General features: G+C 36.1%; 2 protein-coding genes across 2 annotated transcripts in view; both read left to right on the plus strand.

The window, feature by feature from the left end:
* The window catches only part of LOC134845154 (nuclear pore complex protein Nup153-like), a 438,386-nt gene extending 429,509 nt beyond the window's left edge, over nt 1–8,877 (plus strand). Inside the window, exons 2-3 of the mRNA XM_063862033.1 lie at nt 1,098–1,337; nt 5,745–8,877. Of these exons, the coding sequence (XP_063718103.1) occupies nt 1,106–1,337; nt 5,745–8,242 (2,730 nt within the window). The 5' untranslated portion in view covers nt 1,098–1,105 and the 3' untranslated portion in view covers nt 8,243–8,877. The remainder of the gene's footprint in view (nt 1–1,097; nt 1,338–5,744) is intronic.
* The window catches only part of LOC134844771 (WD repeat and HMG-box DNA-binding protein 1-like), a 473,647-nt gene that overhangs the window by 429,504 nt on the left and 21,520 nt on the right, over nt 1–22,623 (plus strand). Inside the window, exons 2-6 of the mRNA XM_063861586.1 lie at nt 17,569–17,848; nt 18,153–18,327; nt 18,967–19,608; nt 21,781–21,986; nt 22,382–22,412. Coding sequence (XP_063717656.1) covers nt 17,579–17,848; nt 18,153–18,327; nt 18,967–19,608; nt 21,781–21,986; nt 22,382–22,412 — 1,324 coding nt within the window. The 5' untranslated portion in view covers nt 17,569–17,578. The remainder of the gene's footprint in view (nt 1–17,568; nt 17,849–18,152; nt 18,328–18,966; nt 19,609–21,780; nt 21,987–22,381; nt 22,413–22,623) is intronic.

Consider the following 22,623-nt stretch of genomic DNA (forward strand, 5'->3'; position numbering starts at 1 on the left):
ACTCGGAATTTCGCGGTTCGGTGAAGGGTCACTACAGTGCAGCACTGTCGAGCCCCCCACAGATTAATATCTTACTTTTTGTACCAAAAGGGATACAAAACTTGTTAACGATACCCAACAGTCGGTTGTTGTTGTCGTTGAGCCCCACTCTTGTCTCTCCTTGAAATGCTTGACGGATCAGTCTTCTTCACTAATTCCGAGACCCTTTCGGATTGAGCGCAAATTAGCATTAGCGTGCTTAAATACTCAAATAACCCTACAGTACAAGCCTCACAAACGGGCCACAAAATTGATCGTGACGATGCTGACTGATATATATGCCTGGATATAAATTTTTTTGAATTGAAGCTGTTCATTCGCATGTTGTCGCTAAAACACTGCTTAAATTAACTTCAATCGAGTAAAACTAAGTTTTCACGGCTTAAAGTAAGCTTGAATAAGCCTTTGTAAGCTTGCTTAGCCTAACATTTTTAGCTTCAGTTTAGACCATAAATCAGAAGTTTCAAACTGGTTTTTCTCGACATCAAGAAACAATTTTCAAAAAAAAACTTAATGTCGTTTGAATCACGACTGAAATGGCTTTAATATGATATATGACTTGGCCCATTCCGATGGTTAATCGTGTGACCTAAGTTTTTTTGTGGAAAGAAGCTAAAGCACCCCTAAAGACAAGTTCATACCCATTTCCAATGGTGCGAACAAAGAGTGGGCTCTTTTCCAGTTTCCCACCCCCCTCGTAAAATTACAAAATGAAGCTGTTCAAAATTTGCTCACACGGCATTTTGCATGTAAGAAATGTTGTAAAAATTGGTTCACCTGTTCATGCTGACACGTTTTGATGCAGTTTAAAACATAGGAAAAATTTTTAATAGACTTTCTTATAATGAATTTCAGAAAAAACCAAAGGGGGGACTGTAAAAGAGCCAAAGAGTGTTATGATTATGCTTTTTCTGATTCAGTTTTTGTATAACCGATAACGTGCTGTTGTGGCCTGCTTTTACTTGGTAAGAGCGCCGTTTAAACCTTCGATTATTTTTGATTGGCTGTTGAAAAACGTTCATTTTTTTCCGAAATCAGTAACAAATTTTTTGTGTTTCTAGATAGTATGGCTGAAAGAACTTCAGCTCAAAGAAATCGGGACAAGCCCTATTCACGTCCTGCAGGCAATGTTAAGCGAAGCAATTCCATGATGGGTTGGGTTGGAGGTTTTGTTCGTGATATGTTCAGTGCTCCAGCATGGTTGCTTCGTAATGAAACTGATGATCTACGTCAAATGACCGGCGAGTCTGACCGCTCCTCACTTGGGGGAACTATACAAAATCCGATAATGGTTGATGGTAAGATCATCACAATTTTTTGTGTATCGCAATCGGATAATAAACTTTTACCCGTGAGAAGCATTTCACGTAATTCAGACGTCTTAGGGTTACCGTTTTTATTTGCCTTCTCATTGAAACAATTTTATGGTCTGGAAAGTTGAACAGTTGGCCTGCTTGTTACGTCTTCGATTTGGGTATTTGTCCAGGGATGGGTACTTATCGTTTAAATATATATTAGTTCCTTAAAATATATTATCGACAATTTGTGCGTGAGAATTATTATTAGTCTTAATAATCATTGGAATATTTCCACAGAAAACAGATTATTGCATCATCCACGATAGTTTATCCTATTGTTTAATCCGATAGTTTATATTATCGATGTGTATTTATTGCAGTTATCTTTGTATACAATAGTCTTTTACCCATCCTTGGACTTGAATCACTCAGGGAGATAATTATAGACCCGCTCGGACCTGTTCACGGCACAAATAAAGGATTTTTTCCTCTTTTTTTGCCTTAATTTTTAACTTTTGTTTCTGAGTTATCTTTCGCTCTAAGCCGGCTAAATAGTTTTATCTCGGTTCTTATAATTTGAATTGCAGCTTAGACGAATCGGCTGGCTTGCCATTGTTTTGTCAATTGCTCAAATGAAGCTGTTTTGAATGATTTTTTCTGCGATATGAATAGATAAATTAGTATGCATAATTGAAATAGTTTTTGTTTCAATGTTTTTTTTTTCGTTGTCTCATCAATGTAAGAAAATGTGTTACCGTGTTTGCTAGTTCTCTTTCTTGGAACAAACATACTAATTAGCTTTTCAGTTTCACCAGAAACCAATATATCTATCTATTATATATTTCAATGCGGGCTTCACTATCTCGCCATGTTTATGCTTTTTCAACGTATTCCTTTTGCATGTTTTTTCAAGTTTAAGCTATATCATCGTACATTGCTGTGGTTAAGATTTTTTTTTTCAATTTGATGTCAAAGATTATTTCGTCAATGTTGAAATAAGCAAACTTGAATTTGAAAAATTTCCCAAAATTTGATATTCTCAACCCTGTAGTTGGGTGCTGTCAGGGTTCTCTCAGGGATTGCGAATCTTGCCTCCAAATCTCACTTCTCAAATACTTGTAGTTTTCGAGATATGAAGTTTTTTGGTTTTTCATCTCTATATTGAGGCTCTGTCAGTGTAATCCTAGGAGTTGCGAATTTTGCTTCTAAATATGACCGCTCAAATCCTTGTAGTTTTCGAGATGACATGTTTTGTGATTTTTTCAAAAAGTTTTCAAGAAAATTAAATAAATGTTTTTTTTTCAAAATCTGAAATGCCCATTTTTGTAGTGGGGGCTGTCAGAGTACTCTCAGGGGCTGCTAATCTTGCCTGCAATTATGACTCCTCAAATCCTTTGTTTTCGAGTTATGACGTGTTTTATGATTTCTTTTTAACTTTTCGGAAAACTTAGATTTTAAAAAATTGAAAAAATTTGAAATTCTCAACCTTGTTGTTTCGTACTGCGAAGGTGCTCTCACGAGCTGTAAGTTGAAAATCTTGCGTCCAAATGCGACGACTCAAATGCTCTTAGTTTCCGAGATGTGACGTTTGTTATGTTTTTTTTTTTAAATTGTTCAGTTCACTTTTTTTTTCAAAGTTTGAAGTTCACATCTCTATAATGGGGCTCATCCATTGCACTTTCAGGAGTTGCTTATTTGGACGCAAAATTTGACGGTACAAATCCTTGTAGCTTTCGAGATATGACTTTCTTTGTGATATTTCGAAATAATTTTCAGAAAACAAATTTTTTTCTTCTAATTTTGAAGCTCTCAACCCAGTAGTTGGGGGCTGTCGAAGTACTCTCAGGGGTTGCAATTTTTTCCTTCAAATGTAACTGCTCAAAATTTTCTTGTTTCCCAGATATGACGTTTGTTTGTTTTTTTCTAAAATTTTACAGAAAACTTAAAAATAATTTTTTTAAATTTGAAATTCCTAACCCTGTAGTTGGGGCTGTCAGAGTACTCTCAGGGTTGCCAATCCTGCCTCCAAATGTGACTGCTCAAATCGTTGTGTTTTCGAGATGTGACTTTTTCATCATTTTTCAAAAAATTTCACAGAAAACTTAACTTTGAATTTTTTTTTCAAATTTGAAATTCCTAACCCTGTAGTTGACTGCTCTTTTGTGTTTTTGAGATATGACGTTTTTTATGGTTTTTTCAAAAGGTTTCTTAGAAAGTCTAAGAAACGCTGTAGTTGGTAACTGTGTGAGTACTCTCAGGAGTTAAAAATTTTGCTTGTCAATGCAACTGCTCGTTTGCTTTTAGTTTCCGAGATGTGGCGTTTTTCGATGTCATTTTGAACTGTTTCAAAGAACTTCACAGATTTTTGTGGTTTTTCAAAGTATAAGTAAAACAAAACTTCGATTACAATTTTTTTAACAAAATTTTAAATTATCGTTCCTGTAATTGGGCGCTGTCGGAGTACACTCAATGGATGCAGAGCTGATTTCCAATATCTGAGGTTATTTATAATTTGTTAAAAACTCGAAGCACCAGAGGTGCGTTACGCGCTAGTTTATTTTTAAAAATTAGGGTAATACATCCAGTTTTGGGACCGCTGTTAATTCTTGGACCCAGGTTTGAACAGATGCGGCTTTCAGGAGAAGTGAAACAAAAACAAATATTCGGTTGATGTGCACGAAGCACAGTAAGTTCCGATCACATTAATAAGAAAAAAAATCATTTTTCTTTTTTTTCTCAAAATGTCTTTTTTTCTGTGCGTGGTGTGATGAGAGGAACAAAACGAAAGCTTATTACATACTTCTTCATGTTTACATGAGCAAGCTTGCAAGCATTGAGTTAAATTACGAGTAGATTTTTCAATCAAACTCATATACAATAGTGTTCATTTGTGTTCTCCGCTCCTTTAGTGAAAAGTGGCAAGTGCTCCGGTTCTTTGAACGTCAATTGTGTAGGGATGTCAAGCTCGCTGCTCGAGGACATTGTACGATGCCCATAGAGGGCAATTATTTTTCAAAAGTCTTTCTTTTTTTCTTGTTTTTCGAATGTTTTTAACCACAAAATTTCATCGCTTAGGAAACGTTGTATGAAGCTTCAAAAGCTAGTTGCTGTTTGATAAAAATAGGTATTAAAAAATGAATGGAATTTGGCTTTTGTATATGTGTTTGTGAAGCTGTGAAATTGTTTTCACTTTTCCAAAAAAAAAATATATTGTTTTCAAATATTCTTCTGACTATTGAAAAAGTGGAACTAACTGAAAGGCCGCCTCTCTGTGTGCCTGCATATTACCCTAGTTTTTTTAACCTTACATCATTTTCTACTGACGGTGCGTATTCATAGGTTCCGAAATAAACAATCAGTCCCATAGGTTCCAAAATAAAATAGCAGTCGCATAAGTTCCAAATTCTTTCAATTGGTCAAAAGACTAAATTAGCCGAGTCTCGGTTTAAGGTCGCCGGTGGGCGCGCTACGCGCCGCTTCGAGGCGATAACCGGCTCTAAATTTTGTATAGAGTCCTACCCTTTGGTGGCAGGCTCGCAACACGTTGGCGCGGCTGCGGCGGTCACTATTCTGCAGCTTGAGTTTATGCTGTTGGAACAGTAAACAATCAATCCATAAATTCGTTGGCTCAAATTTCAACCAATCAGAATTCAAGGAGATACATTTTGGAACTTATGCGACTGATTTTTTATTTTGGAACCTATGAATATTGGAACCTATGAATATTGGAACCTATGGGAATTCACCGAAAAAACGGGTAGTTGGAAAGTCATCTGTATAAGCGATGGCGCCCGATTTTTGTAGAAAGATAACGACCAAATGTCCTTTTTTGGCCTTGTCTTCTTTTTTAAAACTACCTTTTTTGGCCTTGTCTTCTTTTTTAAAGAATTTTGAAAAACAACCCTCCTAATTCAATCGAAGGAACTGGTTGTTGGTAGCTTCCCTCTTTAATCGAGTACACTTTGGGTTTTGTAGAAAAAAGTTACGGTCTCAAAAATATCTTAACTCAATTTGAAAAAGAAAGTAATTGAAAATTCAAGTTTTGTTCGTTTTGTCCGGATAATTTAAATCAGCACTGTATAATAGACGCTATCAGCGCAGTCATTGATTTTCTTATTTTTTCAAATATACCAGTGTTCCAACAGAATTTGAAAAAAAATGCTCCAACAGAATGCTCCTTGAATTCGAAGAAAATCTTGTTCAAAAGAGCATTTGACACTGAGTAATTGTGAATCATGGTATCAGTTGAATTTGCGTAATTCAAAAATATACGCAAATTTATTGTAATATTTTTTCGATAGAGGTAACTTTTGACTTCTACTTTCTGCGTTAGAGAAGATTCTTTTTTTTTGGTTTCAAGCAAGCCAAGCCCGCCCCTATGAGTTAACGAGTTGGAAAATGTTTTAGATGATGAAGATATCGAGCCAGTGATTGCTTCACGGATTCCTGATTCGAACCCCTGCAAACGTCGTAAGACAAGCAGTCACCTTCCCACCAGCAGAGGTGTACCCATAATGCCATCAACTGTAGGTTCATCTCTCACGGACAGAAAAGATGTCTGTTCTGCTACGCGAACAGAAGATTCGATGTCCAGACCTGCTGTGGGAACGAAACGTCGAGTATCCTTTCACGCGCAAACTAGAGTGCGTGAACTCAGAAATGAAAGTCACATCGATGATGTTAGTAGCACCCAAACATCGCCCCAGAAAAGTATGAATAATTTTTCGTTTCACCAATCTTTCAGGGAAAAATTGAATAGAACTTGTGAGATTAATGGGAACAGCAATAACGTTACGTCCCCTTTTCCTGGAATTAAACGATCTGGCGCTTTGAACTCTGGTAAACTTTTTTCGACTTCATCAAATGCTCATATGAGTTTTTACAATTCCCCGCTCAGTAAGTCATTCAACGTGGGAAGCTCAGCGTCCACCCCTCAGCTACCTCTCGGCGAATCCAGATTTTATAAGTCAACGAAAGGAGTTGAAGGCATGCAAAACAGTCCATTGGTACCAAACTCAACTTTTGACCCTACTGTTTTCGCGTCACCTAATTTTGGTACAAATTTAACGTTACCCAATCGTGGCTTGAATGCTACGGCAACACCGACCAGATACAAAATCAGGAGATCCAGCAGAAGCAATGTACCTTTGAGTGGCAACGCTCAGAAGATTCTAGAAAAGCTGGAACAGCCAGTAACGCACACTGAAATTCATAGGATGAGGACTATGGGGCCTCTGAAATCTGTGCACGATTTCAATCCAATCAGTAAAGTCGCCGATGTAAATCAAAGCGAGGGAAGTCAAGAAAGCGATGTACCCAAAACTTCATTGCCATCATTCTCTTTCTTGAGCTCAAGACGAGTAATGCCGCCTCTCAAAGCCAAAATCACTCCCCCTAAACTCAAAGAAAGCCCACAGGAAAAAGGTGCCACCAACCCCTTTGCTAAGAAATTATCTGAAGCTGACTCAAATGAGAAGCAAAATCATACAACCAAAGCCGAGAAATCAGAGTTTAGTTTTGCTCCGCCAACCCCCAAGAAGTATGATTTTAATCAGGATAACAGCAGTAGCATGGGAACGGCTTCAAACAGTAAAAGCGTGCCATTCAAACTGGCAGAGACTTCAAAACCAAAGAGTTCAACGACAGTTTCAGAAACAAACGCCGAGGAAGACACTTCCAAAATCAAATCTCTGGCTGAAAGACTCAAACCTCCTGCTGGTTCGTGGAATTGCGAGTTGTGTTTGTCCAGAAATGAACAGGATAGAAATAAATGTGCGGCGTGTGAAACTCCGAAAAAGATAGAGAAACCAGTCAAGATTGAAAATAAATCCACGGTTTTCAGTGATGCTGGTAAGAGTTCGCTAAGTGGACAGTCCATATTTCCCATAACCTCTAATAAGTTGGCAGAAAAGTTCAAAACTTCAGCTGGAACATGGTCTTGTGATACCTGTCTTGTCCAGAACAAAAGCGGGGATGACCAATGTGTTGCCTGTCTGTCTAAAAAACCAGTAGAATTTCAAAATTCAGCTCCTATGTTTGGTGTAACGTCGACAATGCCACTTGCCTCTAACAAGTTAGCAGAAAAATTCAAAATGAGTGCCGGCACATGGTCTTGTGACGTATGCTTGATTCAAAATAAAAGCGAAGACGATAAATGTGTTGCTTGTGAAACATCGAAACCTGGATCATCACAAAAATCCTCCGCTTCAAATGGTCCTAGTTTCAAAACAAACCCCAACGTTTTTTCAGCAGTCAAAAGCGACTCCAGTAAACCTCAAATCAAGTTCGGAGTTATCAATAGCACGGATCACTCAGCTGCGTTTGGAGGTGGAAGCAGTTTATTCAAACCATGTTCCAATCCAATTAGTTCTGAAACTTCTGGGTTCAAATTTGGTGTATCGTCCACGAATAGCAGTATTGCTTCGAGCTTTGTGTCAAACTCAAGTATTTTTTCGATGCCCAAAACTAATACCGTTGAACCAAAAATATGGTCTGATAAGCCAGATCAACCTTTTGTATTTGGTAGTTCAAATGCCATCGCCGCTAAATTTGATACGAATTTCGCAGCTCCTAAAACTACTTCGCTTATGTTCGGAGCCAAATCGACTGCTGATAATGCAACAAAGTCTGATTCAATTGACGGAAGCCTGAAGAAAAATGTCACTTTTTCGTTTTCAATGCCTTCGGCCAAAGGAGACATAAAAATGTTCAGTGCAAACAATAATGATTTAGTAGCTGCACCTAAGATGAGTAACGGAGATGCATCAAAGACCCCCGCTTTTGCAACTCCCCTCTTCAGTTTTTCGAATCCGCCAGCTCTCGGAAGTGGGTTCAAAACTGACTCTTCAGCCCCAAAAGAACCGGTTCCCATGTTTATGTTCAATGCTCCAAGCAAACGAGCTTAACATTCATCTTTCACGTCAGTTCTCAAGTTTCACAAGAGAGAAATTAACTCTAAACTGTTCGAATTTATTTAATGTGATGATATAATGATAACGAAGAGTTTCAAGTTTTCTAGCCTTATGCAAGGCTTACAGGGCCAATTTTGGTCCAGGTTTTTCTCTATTTTTGACTTCGAAATTAGCTTTACTACTCGGGAAAGTACTAGAGTTTTGTCGTTAACATATTTATGATTCAGTTAACTCCTTGTCTAATGTGAAATTTGAAATTCTTGACAGTTGTTTTGAATTTTCTGGGCTCTTTTCCTTTTACATTCTGCTTTGCGTATTTTCCAGTTTAATATAAATATGAAATTATACTACATCTAAATGCGTAGGTTGTCGATGAAAGATAAAAATAACAAATGTGTTCGAAGTTTGTTCACCATGCCAGTTTTCTTCGAGAAAAGTGTTATTACGGTTTTCAGAATCGAAAATTAAATATGAGCGGGAAATTGGAAAAGAGCCATTTCTGGATTGATGCTGAATTTGCTGACTAATTTAAAACTTATTGCTGGAAGATGTTGGTAATATGTCTGAGCAATTTCATTTGAAAAAAGTGTTGGTTTGTAATTGCGATTGATAATTCAAACTTGAAACAAGCTTTTTAAAACGATTTTAAGTGCTAATGAACGAAGTAATTTTTTTTCATGTTTTATTACGCTTACGATTAGCGAGCGTTATCAAATTGGAATTGAAACTTTTTTCGGGCTAATGATTTGTTTTAAAGAATCAATTTTGAATTACTGGATAGCGAGTGCATTCTCCATTTACATGCTGACATGCTAAAATTCTCGAAAATCTAAACTAAGCTACGTGTCTACTGCTATTAAGGTATTCTTGAGAATTTATTTAAGTATTGAAGTTTGTTCTTGGAAACATTTAATTTTCGGCATTGTTATGTGTCTGCTTTTTGTCGGCATAGTTGCCACATCGTTCAATTTTTGGTACTGAAATTGAACGCCATTTTGGTTTCTTGTTAAATAGATGCGATTATATTTAATTTTTTGTTCAGTTTTTTTGCCAAAGGTTTATTCATCATAGTTCCAGCCGTTGTATGGTCTTAAATGTTATCTTATCTTAAGTCATTTAAAGGTTAAAAATTGATTTTGATTCGTGTTTACTTCAGGTGGGGGCGATGCCAAAACTTCTGTGGTGATTATTTTTCTGACAGCAATTTTGTTTTCTGCTGAACAAGCTTCTACCTTAAGATTATCGGCCTAATTACCGCTAGATACATATTACCTAAGTGCTATTTCGACGCTTGAAATTGTTATTCATGACATACTCTTTTCAAATTTTATTCGTCCAGACATGTGAAAGACCTTTGGCAGACGTGTTTTTTCGGTTTTCGAATTATTTTTTTTCTGTTTGGCAGGTTTTGTCTGCTAGCCTACCGTGCTATGTTGGTGATTTATTGCAATTGGTGCGAAGCTTTGCTTTGCATGTGTTAAGTTTTTGACGGTTTGATTTTTCATTTTCTTTAGTTACTTCAAATACACTGAAATAGAACGCACTTACCTTGAACAAACCCGGAAAGAAACACTCATCTTGTATTTCTATGGTTTCAGAAAAATTGTTGGAATTCGTTTTGCGGTTTTGGTTTTGATTAAAAAAACGTTAAAGTATAGCGTTTATAATCCAGTAAGATTTAAATTGAGAGATCAGCTTCTAAGCAATTTTCGAAATCGAAAAATATTCAGACCAGTTTTTCTTGACATTGAGACGACTTTGATTTTTTAGAGTCCAATTCACAAACAATAGGGCTTAAATATAATACTGCACTTGATCCTTGTACGAGCTTCCCTTGAGGTAGTAGAAAAAAATAAGGAAATGGACCTTACTCTACATAGTACCTTTCCTCTCAAGAGTGGTCGTATAAAACTCAATTCTAACAGATTTGTGGAAATGCTGTATGGGGGAACTTTTCTAAATTAAACTCTTGAAAAGTAGTTAGTCAGTTTCCATGAATTCCTATTCAGTTTAGTTCCATTTGAAATAGCACAAGCAGAAATGCAACTGTTTTTGCTGAAAGTCTTGATGAAATCATTTTTTTGCAGTTGCTTTTTACCCTTGCGATAAGCAAGGGTGTTGCAATCGGGGGTGGCGTCCCTCATGCTTGAAGGACCGAATGCTTGAAATTAATTTTAGCTTACTTTCAGCCAATCAGAATTGAGTATTCAAAGTCTCAAAGTAAATCGCGAAAATTAAGAAAATAAATCCAGGCCATTAGTGTTAATATGGACCGATTAGATAATAAGCAGATGAGTTTTCAAGACTGAAAAATTCTTATGACATTGACCTCATTAATCTTGATGATTATCTGAATAGTATTGCGGTTGTAACCCGCAATTTGTAATGTTTTTGATTATTTTCCACTGATTTAATACGTTTTCTGTTAATTTTGACTTCGATTTTGGGAGAAAGGCATTTAGCCAATAGAATATCTCTGCGATTTTGATTGGTTGAAATTTTTCAAGCATTCGGTCCTTCAAGCATGAGAACCCTCCCCGCAATCGGGCACTAGAATTTTGCCTCTGTAAAAAATTTTATTTATAGGATAATTAAGTTTTGGTCATCTGCGTCCGAACTCGTGTCTGCAATTTAAATGCTGGTTCTTTTTACCCTTGCGATAAGCAAGGGTGTAATCGAAATTTGTTTATTAAAATGGTGGTAAGTTAAACAAGTCTGATTTCAGTATACCATTTTTTTTTTCATTCTTGTCTTCTTTATTCGATTTCGGTTTATAATATATCGGCTTAGAGGCTTTTTTGAGTCGTTTGAGAAGGGGAGTTTTCTAATAAATTTATTTCCCGGCGCAACGTGTCTACTCAAGAATCGTCGGTTTGTTACCGCTTTGTAACTTTTGTTTTCATGCTTAGTTGACAATCAATTGTCTTACCTGTAAGTATATTTAATCAAAGACTCTTTACTCAAGACAAAATCAAGACAAATCATGGAAATTTTTTAGCAGGTTTCATTTCGATTTTTTAAATATTTTATTTGGGTTTTTTTAATTTCTTTCATCTTTATTTCTCTCGTTTAGTTTGTCATGCTTTGTACTTGTTGTATAGATTCGCCTCTGCTTATAATTGTTCTGAAGGTACAACTAAATTGTTTTCGCAAATAATTTTTAAAGTTTTTTGATCTTTCGGTTTATCGGTCCATCTGCAAGTATTGATAGTCAATCATTTTGGTATCGCATGTGGTGCGAAGCTTGCAAGCACCACATAAGCAAGCTGTGTGAAAGTTGTTTCCGATGATTTTTTGTAGCCGAAGAGCTCTTTCTCTCGAAAAAAAACGGTTTAACTTTTTTGCATTTACCTCAGTTCGTTTGACGAATATAAGAGTGTACATTTTTCAATTTAAACCAGTAAACGTTATTAAAATTATTCAACTTTGTATTCATAAAGTCAATGGCTTTTTTATTTGCGTATTTGTGTCGTTGTTCTTAGTGAGTATGTTTTCTTTAATTCCTTTTTTCGATCTAAATTATTGCTTCTAATTATCTTGATAATCTTTCTATCATGTAAATAGGTTGCTTTAAAACTAACGGTTTCAATTTGTTTGTTGATTTATCCGAGAAACATAGTAAAATGTGTAAATTGGTAACATAAACGATGAGACTGGAACCCAATTGCTCCTTTTTAAGTTCGAGTCGGCTGTTTTACGAATGAAATATCTGCAGAAAGCTAAATAGTTGAGACAAACAGAGATGTTCCATAAAGTGTTTATTAATCCGGGCCTGACTCTGGCCCAGCCGACCGTACAATTCAACCTGAGGGGAATAAAGAGGCAAGCTAAAAATGAAAATCCGAGAAAATCATTCAAAATCTGAATTGGAAAAGTTATTGAAGTTAAAACTCCTTGACTAGAATCTCTTAGTTCATACGAATATTCACTTTGCGAATTAAATTTCCAAAGTTGCCTTTCTTTAGAAAGACGAATGAGATTTTGTCAATCTCTGTTGTCACGAAATTTCAGTATCATTCTCTTGACCGAAACGTGGATTGATGTTTCCATGCCATGCTTATCACTATTCTGCGAGCATGGTTATTCGGTTATTTGTAGAAGCGATCGACGAACGGGCATCTGGAGGAGTCCTTATAGCTGGTAGCGTAGAATTTCTTGCTAAAAGCAAGGTTTTTTCGCTGAAGCGTTCGATTTTGGAGTTTGTACTGTGATCAGTTCCAATGTTGGACTGTTCGAGTTTGTTTTATTATATCTTCCTCCACGTGGATCTCCTTATTATTTGTCACCTTCCCTTGTTGAAAAAAAAATTGAGTTCTATTGCTTCTCACATAATGTCCATTTTCAGTACGCTCTCAAAAATTTACCAACTCGAATGGCTAATTTGAAGCGACTTCAATTTTTCTTCCGTTCATTGGGATGCTATGATGTCGACCCGCTCAAATGATCAAACAATATTAGAGTATCTAACTGCAACTCTTTCAGTTAATTCATTCACCGACTCACAATTATGGGAACATTCTGGATCTTGTTTTCTTCTCGAATTGCGAATTTTGAGATTACAGAGTTTTATCATCTATCTCGTTGTCTGATCATTTTCCTATCGTATTTTCTTTTATCTCTACTATTGACCAAATAGATACTCCTTATACAGTTCAGGATTCAGTTAATACTTTTGATCAACAAAAATTTCAACGCTACCTTACTGATGCTTCTTGATAAAGTTTACTTAAGTTATGACGATAATGTCAATCAGCTCATTCTAAATCTTGACTTCCAAAAGCGTTTGATTCCTCACGTGTTTTTTTTTGCTCAACAAACTCGCTCTAATTGGTTTTAACCAAGATTTTGTCTAACTGTTTCAGTCCTACTTGGAAGGTAGAGTGCAGTGTGTTAAAGTAAATGGATGTTTACCTAGCCCATTACCAGTAACTAAAGGTCCAAGCACAGAGGGAAGTGTGCTTGGACCTTTGCTGTTCATCATTTTCACACATGACATTCTCGATTTGCCGATAAACTCAGCCTGTTTTTTTCGATGATACAAAGCTGAATACATCTCTCGCTCCTCTCTATTCCAACTTGCAGGATGACTTAGATGTCCTTAAACTTTGGGCGACTGATCATGAGCTTAGTTTTAATTTACATAAATGTGTTGTTTTACCAATTGTGGGATCAAGAATTTTGCACCCATCTTACTGGGAAATAGTGAGCCCCAAATTATCGAGCTAAAATTTCTGACTTAGTAATAGAAACTACTTGTAATTTAAAATGGGTTTATCATGCAAGAAATAAAGTACAGAAGGCGCGAAGAGTTTTCGGTCATCTACGGCATTGTACTCCATGACACATTCCTGCAGGTGTGAAATATAATTTTTTCCAAGGGCTTGCAATTTTATCCTACAATATTCTCATCCCTTGGTTTCTGGATATAAACAATATTGAGACAATTCAAATAGTTCAATTACTCTGGTCTTAAATAATGTTACGGCGCTTAAAATTATCATGATTTGCTGTTCCTATCAAATACGCTGCCGATAGCTCACCAATTGATTAAACGAGAGATACGATTCTTCATCAGTGTTCCTCTCGGAGCCAATTGTTTAAATTTTGTTTAGTTTTTTGAAATCCTGGAACCAAATCGAAATCTCAGGCACTCTTCATATTTCAACTTGGAACCTCGCAAAGTCTCTCAAGTCCTGGCATCGAAATCGTTTTTCCACGGGATCGTGAATATTGTCAACGACTACATTTAGATATCGGGTCAAAACATTATCCAACAATCAAATATGTTTTTTTTGCGCAAATTTCTCAGTGAGTTATGTTCTTCAAAATATAACTTTTTATGTCATGTGCATGCTCGCTGAAATGCCGTTGTTCGTTCTTATATAATTTCATAACAGTGTTGTTTGACTTATATAAATTCCTCACGGGGTAAATTGTCTTTTACTACTGCTACTACTACTACTACAATTTGTTTAAAAAAATTTGTTGCCTTGTTATACTTTGTAAATTTTTTTGGTTGCGATTGATGCTAAGTTTATCTCTACTTCTGTGAGATAATTTTGAATTAGATAAAGTAATATAATAATGGATTTTGTAAAGTTTACTGTCATGTTCTGCATAATCGAACAAATTCCACAATTTTTCCAAATTTTAACCAACGGAGAATATAATGTTTTCTTCCATAAGATCAAAAGCGTATACACGCTAGAAAAAATGCAGCGCTTGTTCGGTGCATATCATTTGCAATGTTTTAAGCATGGCATTGCTCTGTGGTGTGGAACGGAGAACTCTCTGCATTCTTTCAGAAATTAGGCTGATTAATCTTATGACTATTCTAGTATGGGAATGTAGCGAGCGGACTATTGAAGGCTGAGTATGGTATTGCAGAGTTGGGTTGCTCAATTTCGCATCAATAGAACAGTCATATTTTTTTTAAAAAAAGTACAAATTGGTCATAAAAGGGGGGTTATGCTGTCCGATTTGATACCCGATTTTACGGACGGTTTTTTGCCCGAGAGGGCTGGGCAAAAAAGTTTCGGTTTTTTCCCTCTTTATATCTAAATCGGTATGATTACCTTTTTAATGAATGCTACTACGGATAGGAATGTTCACCATTAGGGTAGGCGCTAAGTGGGTTCGTCCAACCCTTCGCCTATGCTCGCTGTAAATTAATTGTCAAATTATTTTGTCGTTTGTTATGTTTGAACGTTTTTTCTGTCGATGAAAATTTTTTTGTGTGTTAGCGGAATTAATTCCTCTTCTCGTAATGAAGCAAGATATTAACACTTCATATAGAATACAATGAACTATTGTTTTTACAGTTCTTTGTACATAGTTATGAGTTCAAAGCGGAAGCCAGGTAGAAACATCATTTTTGACTTGAGAAGTTGAGTGCTCTCAATTTGGAATCAGTTCTTTTTGTAGAATTGAATTGCAGGGGCCATATCTGCGTTTGTCGTGAGCTTGATACTTGGGAGATTTGTTCTCCTTACGAGTTCTTCGTCCGTGTCGAGTAGTTTCTTTGCTAGGCCACTTCTTCGTGCGTTTCCCGCCACTCGCATCATATAAAGTTCAGCCGAATTCGATTCGTGTTTTGACAACGCGAGAGTGCCCATTATCTTTTCACTGCTGTCAAAACAAATAAAAAACTAGTTGAAATCCTCATCAAAATGATCCTTGAATGCAGTGCTTAGAACAAAAAAAAGACTCGAAAGGTGACCGAAATCACGAAATAGATTTGCTACATTTGGTAAAAGAACGTATTTGCGTTTTTCGATTCAATTTTCGCTGATTGCTTTTTTTACTATATGCTTATGCTAACTGAAACTCAGAATGCGATGGGGACGCAATGTCTGAACTTTTTATCTAGAGCAACGTATAAGAATGTCGGCATCATAAAGTTGAAGAAAATTTCAAAGTGACCATCAGACGCAGCGTTTAGGAAAGAGTATCGTGGAAATTTTAATTAGGGTAGAACATTAAAGTAATCTGTGAACAAACTTAACTTTATTCAAAGTCAGGGCTAGATTGTCCTGCAGGTTTTGTATGAATTATTTAGTTTAGCGTGAAGATGCACTTTTCTGAAACGAACCAACTAACAACAGCCTTCTCTTTCATAGAGTTTGATTCAAGATGAAAATGCGGTAAAATCCTGTCGAGACAAGACCAGGCTGAGACAGGATTCTACTGCCATTTAGTGGAGACTTCGAATTTGTTTTATATCTCATGACAGAAGTCATCAGCAGCGCAGATAGCGCAGAGGATTCTCAACGGCAGGAAAAACGAGCTAGTTATGGTCGAAATTGTCTCGTGCATTGTTTGGTTGCCTAACATCAAAACATCAGAAAAAAATAACATATTTTTTTCTGAAGTGTTACTATCTGCATTAGTGGTAAAGAGTTGATATTATTGTCTCTCTACCTGTGAAAATTGGTTCAAATCTTGAGCACACCACAAAACCATACAAGTTTTAAGAACTTATTTGTCCATAGATGTTGAAAACCTAGGTTGGAGCTTCGCAAATTTCTCAAGTGAGATTCTTGGAAACATCTTGGGGAGTCACTTGCTTGAAATTCAGTTTCTTTGCTTAAAAGCATGCTTGCGAATCAATTCAAGATATCATAAAATTTTGGAATATTGATCACTCGATTGCTGTGTCCAATTTTCGTTGCTGATTAGCTTGCCTCAAAAAGGTTTGATTTAATAGCGACCCAATTTGAGCCATCAAAGCAAGTTTAAATTTTTTCTAAGTAACATCGATTGATAGCATGCTTCAACAATTTTGAGACTACCAATTGGTCTCACAAATTAACTTAATGTTTAAAGTTTCATCGAATGAAATTTTTGATTCAAAATTTAAAACGTATGCCCAATCATATCAAGCTATCAAAGCAACTTGAAAGATTTTATAGTATCATCGCTTGATAGCATGCTTCAGAAACTTTTACTGTTAATGTTTCAATGTTTCGCTGCTTAATAGATTGTTTCAGAAAAACGTTAAAATCGCTGCCTAATGTTTCGCTGCTAAATAGATAGTTTCAGAAAAACTCTTGAAAAGCTTGAATGATTGCTAATCGATTCACGCTTTGAGTATATACGTGAGGTGTTCCATTTTTAGTTGAATAGATCAAGCTATCAATACAAAATAACTATTTCGAAATTTCATTTGAAGAGGAATCTTTCTAACAAATGAGTAAGATGAGTTTGTTTTAGTATAAAACCTCAGTACTTCTAGACATGAACTTTTCCTACTTGGTCTAGTGGTAACGCGCGTGCTTTGAGATCATAAGTTTTGAGTTTATAGTCCCGGCCGAATCTTTTTTTGCGTTATGTAAGGAAATTGAATTTTTCCTGGCTATCGTGTCTGCTGTTTTGTGGGTTTATAGTCCAAAGCAGACAAATTTTCAGTGATTTAAGTTTTGTTTTTAATTGAAAGTCGTTCTATAATTTGCAAGCTTACAATTTAAGTTTTTGTGTCTTCCTATAAATAAAAGTTTGTGCATATTTAGCCCTAATGGTTTCAGGCTTTGTTTTTATCGGCTCAGTTTTCTGCCTTTGTGTATTTCAGGAGGGATAGGGAGTAAAATTTTGTTCCAAACTTTATCTCGAAATTTATGACAACACTTTAATTATAATTTTTGCGCAGTTATAAAGACATTAGACTTGGGGGTTCGAATCCTGTAGAGGGCGTTTTTTTTCCCAATCTCAGGTACTTATTTTTGAGCACATCCCAAAGTTCACATTTATCATTTCTTTTGCTTTGGTTTTTGAAGTGTTACGTAGCTTTTGTTTATATTTTGTACTTATGTTCCTCTTTCTTCAGGTAGTAAAATGAGTGTTTTGGATTTGACAGTTGATATTTTGCGACCCAGTTTGAAGAACACCATTCACTCAAACGGGCACACCTTCGTTGATTTCGAGGAATCCACCACCTCTCTGATCACTTGCAACACTTCAGACAATGAGTGCTACATTCTGAAGCCAGGAGACATTGAGACAGGTGAGCCGAAGTGTCAGTCGTTTGGAGATGACTCGTCCATGAATGTGTCGTTTGTGAAAGTAGCAGAACAGATGGCATTTGTTGGGCTGAATAATTCCACGGTAAGTTCACGCAGTTGGTGGAATCGGATTTGAAGTTTAAAAGCACAATATGAAGCACAGTGTGTTTTTTTTTGTTCGTTATTACCATAGTTTCAGTCAATTTTAAATCTTTGTTGTGGGTTGTTTTGTATTTTACTGCTAGGAAAACTTACAAACTTCTCTATACAGACATTTTGTTTAAGTCATTTATAATAGAAACTTTTCAAATTTTGTTCCCGAAATTGAATGCTTACGCATGTCATTGAAGAAATTGAGTTGAACAAAGAATAAGCCGGGAATTATAGATGTTATATTTCGTGTGCAGGTGCAAATTTTCAGCTACCCTCAGTTTGAGAAAGAAGGACTTTTAGTGCGTTTTGAGTCCACCCCGCTTTGTGTTGACCTCAACCAGGACAAGTCTTTTGCTGCCATCGGAACTGCAGATGGAACAGTGAAGACTGTCGAACTCTCTTCACCTCACAGATTCAAGACGTTCGAAGGTTGTTTACTAGAGAATTCAGTTCATTCAAGCTCCTCGCTTTATTATGAATCATAGCTATTCTTTCAATAAAGTATTTCTGCTTAGTCATTATGCATGTCAATTAAACAGTGCATTGGTCTGATCTATCAGTCTGCTCCTAAAGTTCTGAAGCTTTTCAACTTTCCTTTACCGTTGTCTCCAAATAAGATACGTTGGTTTTGATTCTTATGAGTGGCAATATTTTGCAGTATCATGCTTGCTTCTAGATTAATGCAGAGGATAACAGCCGTGACGAGGGGGGATTTAAAGGGGAGGCGCCCCCCCCCCTCCTCAGGAATTCGACTCCCTGCCGACCCAAAAGGCCCCTTTTGTACTATTTCGGGTAATAGACCACCCTAAAACTTTTCTAAAGGCGCCTTGGGCGCCAATTTATACTAATTTTGAGGGGGGAGCGCGCGCCGAAAAAAACACGATTTTTTGGTCGAAATTTTCCATAAATTGCCTAAAAACCCCTTTTTCTGTCTGTTTTTTTGAAAAGTTTTGCCAAAACAGGGTCTTTGTAGTGCTTTGGGAGGGCTCCGAAAATCAATCTGGTCGACCTAAAAAAAACCAACACAGTTTCCTAAATGTGAGATCTGTATCGGCCGACTTTTTTCAGGACACCTGGGTCCAATCTTGAGTGTCTGCTACGATCCCTCCGAGGACTATCTGGTGACGTCATCTTGTGATGGAACTGTTAAAGTGTGGAAATGTGGGGATCGAAAGTGCATCAAAACGTGGGAGTGTGTTCCAAAGAGCAATGACGTAGAAAACTCGAAGGTTCTCGCCAAGTGCTGTTGGCAGCCCAACTGTGGAACTTATCTTGCAGTGCCTGGCGATAAGTGTGTGAAATTCTACGACAGACGCCACCAGAACTTTCTTGAAGCCCCAAAATTTTCGTTCACCCATGATTTGATGCAAGACTACGTATCGATGGTATGCTGGCACGGGAGAGAAACAGATATCTCTAATAACTCAAACACGAAAGAAGACAATACTTTAATAGCATTTGTTCTGCAAAATACGAACGTAATGATGGTCGAGTTTGTAGCAAATCAGTGCAACATTTTGAGATGTATTCAAGGAAAACAGAGTAAAGTGACTTCGTTTTTGTGGATGCCGAATTCGGTTGATTTTGTGGTTGCAGATGACATTGGAATGGTATACCTCTATGCGAACTGTCTTCCAAATAAAGCTAAGCGAACTGCAGCAATCTCTGAAGCCAAGAATGCTAAATCTGATGCCAATCAAACTGTGAAAGGTATTTTAGTAATCGTTCCTTTTTACGCAGTGGACTATTGAGTGTGATTAATTGAATGACAAGCTGCAAACTAGCACAAAATGTCAAAGAAAATTTAGTAGCACAACTTAAAAAAGAAATTCTAAAATATAGAAGTTTTTCTAAAAGAATCGAAAGACTCTATTGAACAGTTTTTCAGCTAAATTTGGCATTAATTGCATCGGTGGTGATGGTGCCCAGCAATCACATGATTGCGTGTTCAAATCGCGTGCGCTGCAATTTACAAGGTGATCTCTTGTAAGATAGCTATAGTTTAGTTAACCTTAAATGATTAACCTTCGGGTTAGGCCTCTGGCTGGTTAACTAAAAAAAATGGTCGACTTTATTGCTTACGATTTTTTCTAATTTCAGTTTCATGAAAGAGTTGCAGAGTTTTATAAAAGTGTTTGTTAAGTTTCTTGATCGAAGTGCTTTTTCGATAGTTTCTAAATTTTCTCAAAATTTTTAAAATCTGGTTTGGTCACGTGTCTTCAATTCGCTTTTCTATAGTTTTTTGTTCTCATTGGCTAGTTCATAGCTTCGGTTTTATCTGTTTTGAGAATATCGAATTCACTATACATGATAGTGTGAGTGGATATGGAAAACCATTTTCTCATTGGGTAAGAAATCAAAATTGAAAACTGCGTTGAAATTTGGATTTTTTGATAATCTTTATCTTTAAATTTTTTTAATGTTATCCATGATGACCATCAAGAAATATATCTAAACCCTTTTCTCAGCAGTTTTATTGATAAACAGCATGTTAGTTTTGCAAGTTGTTTATTTGAGTGTAAGTTTTGAAAGTTTTTCACTTACGTTAGCAAGTGTATCTTGTAATTGTGAATTAGACTTTCCCCTGTAAATAAGAGTAATGAACGTAGTGAGTACTCCTATATAGGTCTTGCTGATTTTTTTTCAGGAATTTTGTTCAAGCTCTATTTTGATTTTTCGCGGTTCGACTCGTGATTTCTTTTTAAGTTCAGTTCTTTTCTATTGTTAAAAGGAAGGCAAACTCCACGAACTCCATTGTAAATAAAGGTCACGAAAAACATGAAAGACTTCTAATTTCGAAAATTAATTATCAGATTTCCCAGCGAAATAAAAGTTTTACCTATTGATCCAGTTTTCTCAAATTGCGTCAATTTTAACAAAAAATGTCCATCATAAATTTTTCAGCAAATTCAAAGAGCTTTAAGGCCATCGAATTTTTTCTTCGAAATTCAAAAGTTGAAGATTTTTGAAAAAAACAAGTCGTTTTTTTTTCAGTTTCCTTGCGTTCATTACTCTTTTCCAAATGTCTGTTAGCTATGTTTAATTTATTCCAAAGCTGTAAGAGTTTTCTGCTGCCTTATTGTAGAAACTAAACCTGTGTTAGTGCCGTTCTCATTTTTAATGAGTTAAATCAACCATTTTTGGATTATTAGGTCTAAGGTTCGAGTCCCGATCGGGCCTTGTTTTTCTTTTGTGTGGAAATTGATTTTGTTTCGGGGATTTTTCTCGCTGTAGTTTGATTTTTCGCGGTTTGACTTTTGATTATTGTAAGGAAGGCGAACTCCACTATCGAACAGCAAAAATCTAAAGGTCACGAAAAACGTTATCGACTTCTTATTTGAAAGTGGATTTTGTTTTTCAATTTTCTCAGCGGAATAAAAGTTTTTCCCATTGATCCAGTTTTCTCAAAATGGGTTGATTTTATCAAAAAAGTTTCGAACATAATCTGTTCTTGAAATTCAAAAGGCTCTAAGGCCATGCACTGTTTCTTTGAATTTCGAAAGTTGAATTGAATTTAATTATCAGATTTCACAGCGACATAAAAATTTAAGCTATTGATCCAGCTTTCTCAACTTGGGTTAATCTTAGTGAAAAAGTGTCTATCAGAAATTGTTTTAGAAGTTCAAAGAGCTTAAAGGTCATCTATTTTTTTGGAAATCTGAAAGTTGATATTTTTTCAAGAAACAAGTCAGTATTTTTTCTGTTTACTTGTTTTCATTGACTGTTTTATACTGTCTGTTTTCTATGTTTTTTTATCTCCTTGCACTTATTGACACTTTTGCAAATTTCTGTTTGCTATTTTTTTTGTAGCTCATAAATCAAAAATTTACTCGCAGTTTAATGTAATTATAGTATTTCTCTTAAATTTGAGTCTGTTCCCAGGAGCGGACGACATTCTGAATGAAATGGTGAAATCTCGGCATCAGGCAGAGGGATCTGGGGGGACTAATAAAGACAATGACGATGAAGATGACGGAAGTATCTCCCTAGACCAGATCAAACAGTCCTACACTATGACCGTAGAGAGAGGCTTGGATGCGGAGGGGGAAGAGGCAAATGACATTGACATGATGGGAGCAGGCGAAGAGGTGTGTGTATGTTTGCGCGTGTTTGTATGCAAGCGTGTGTGTAAAAGTGCAATGTGTTTATTTAATTTATAAGGTGTCCACTTATAAAACTCGCGTTGATTTAAAAAAAAAATTTTCAGCTTCATGCCGGAAAGTCTTCCAAATAACACATTTTCAAGATTTTTTGGTTTTTTTTTGAAAATCAATTCAAACTGTTTGCTTCAAGAAAGGCAGATTATGCGCTTTCATTACAAATGTGCAAATGGCGCGAAAAAAAGTGATTGAATTTAAGTCTCGAAAGTATATTTTAATTTTTCAGTTTACAAGCTGAATTAAATATTTATCACGTGATCAGGTTTTCTCAAATTAGGGTTGCTTTTTAAGAATCGATCAATGCATTAAAGTGTCTTGTTTAGGTCGTGATGATTTTCCTAAGAGTCGATGAATGTAGTTCAGGCTCGTATATTGGTGGTGATGATTTGTTCTCTTTTTAGTTTGTTTTGGCTAATATTTGTTTTTTCGCGGTTTGATTAGATTTTACTATAATTTCAGTTCAGTTCTTTTCCTTCGATGAAAGAAAGGCAAACTCTATTATCGTTTTTAAAGCGGAATTCAATTTTCAGAGTTCCCAGCGAAATAGAAATTTTACCTAATGTTT

This window comes from Symsagittifera roscoffensis, chromosome 4, assembly GCF_963678635.1.
Source record: "Symsagittifera roscoffensis chromosome 4, txSymRosc1.1, whole genome shotgun sequence".
Taxonomy (NCBI): domain Eukaryota; kingdom Metazoa; phylum Xenacoelomorpha; order Acoela; family Convolutidae; genus Symsagittifera; species Symsagittifera roscoffensis.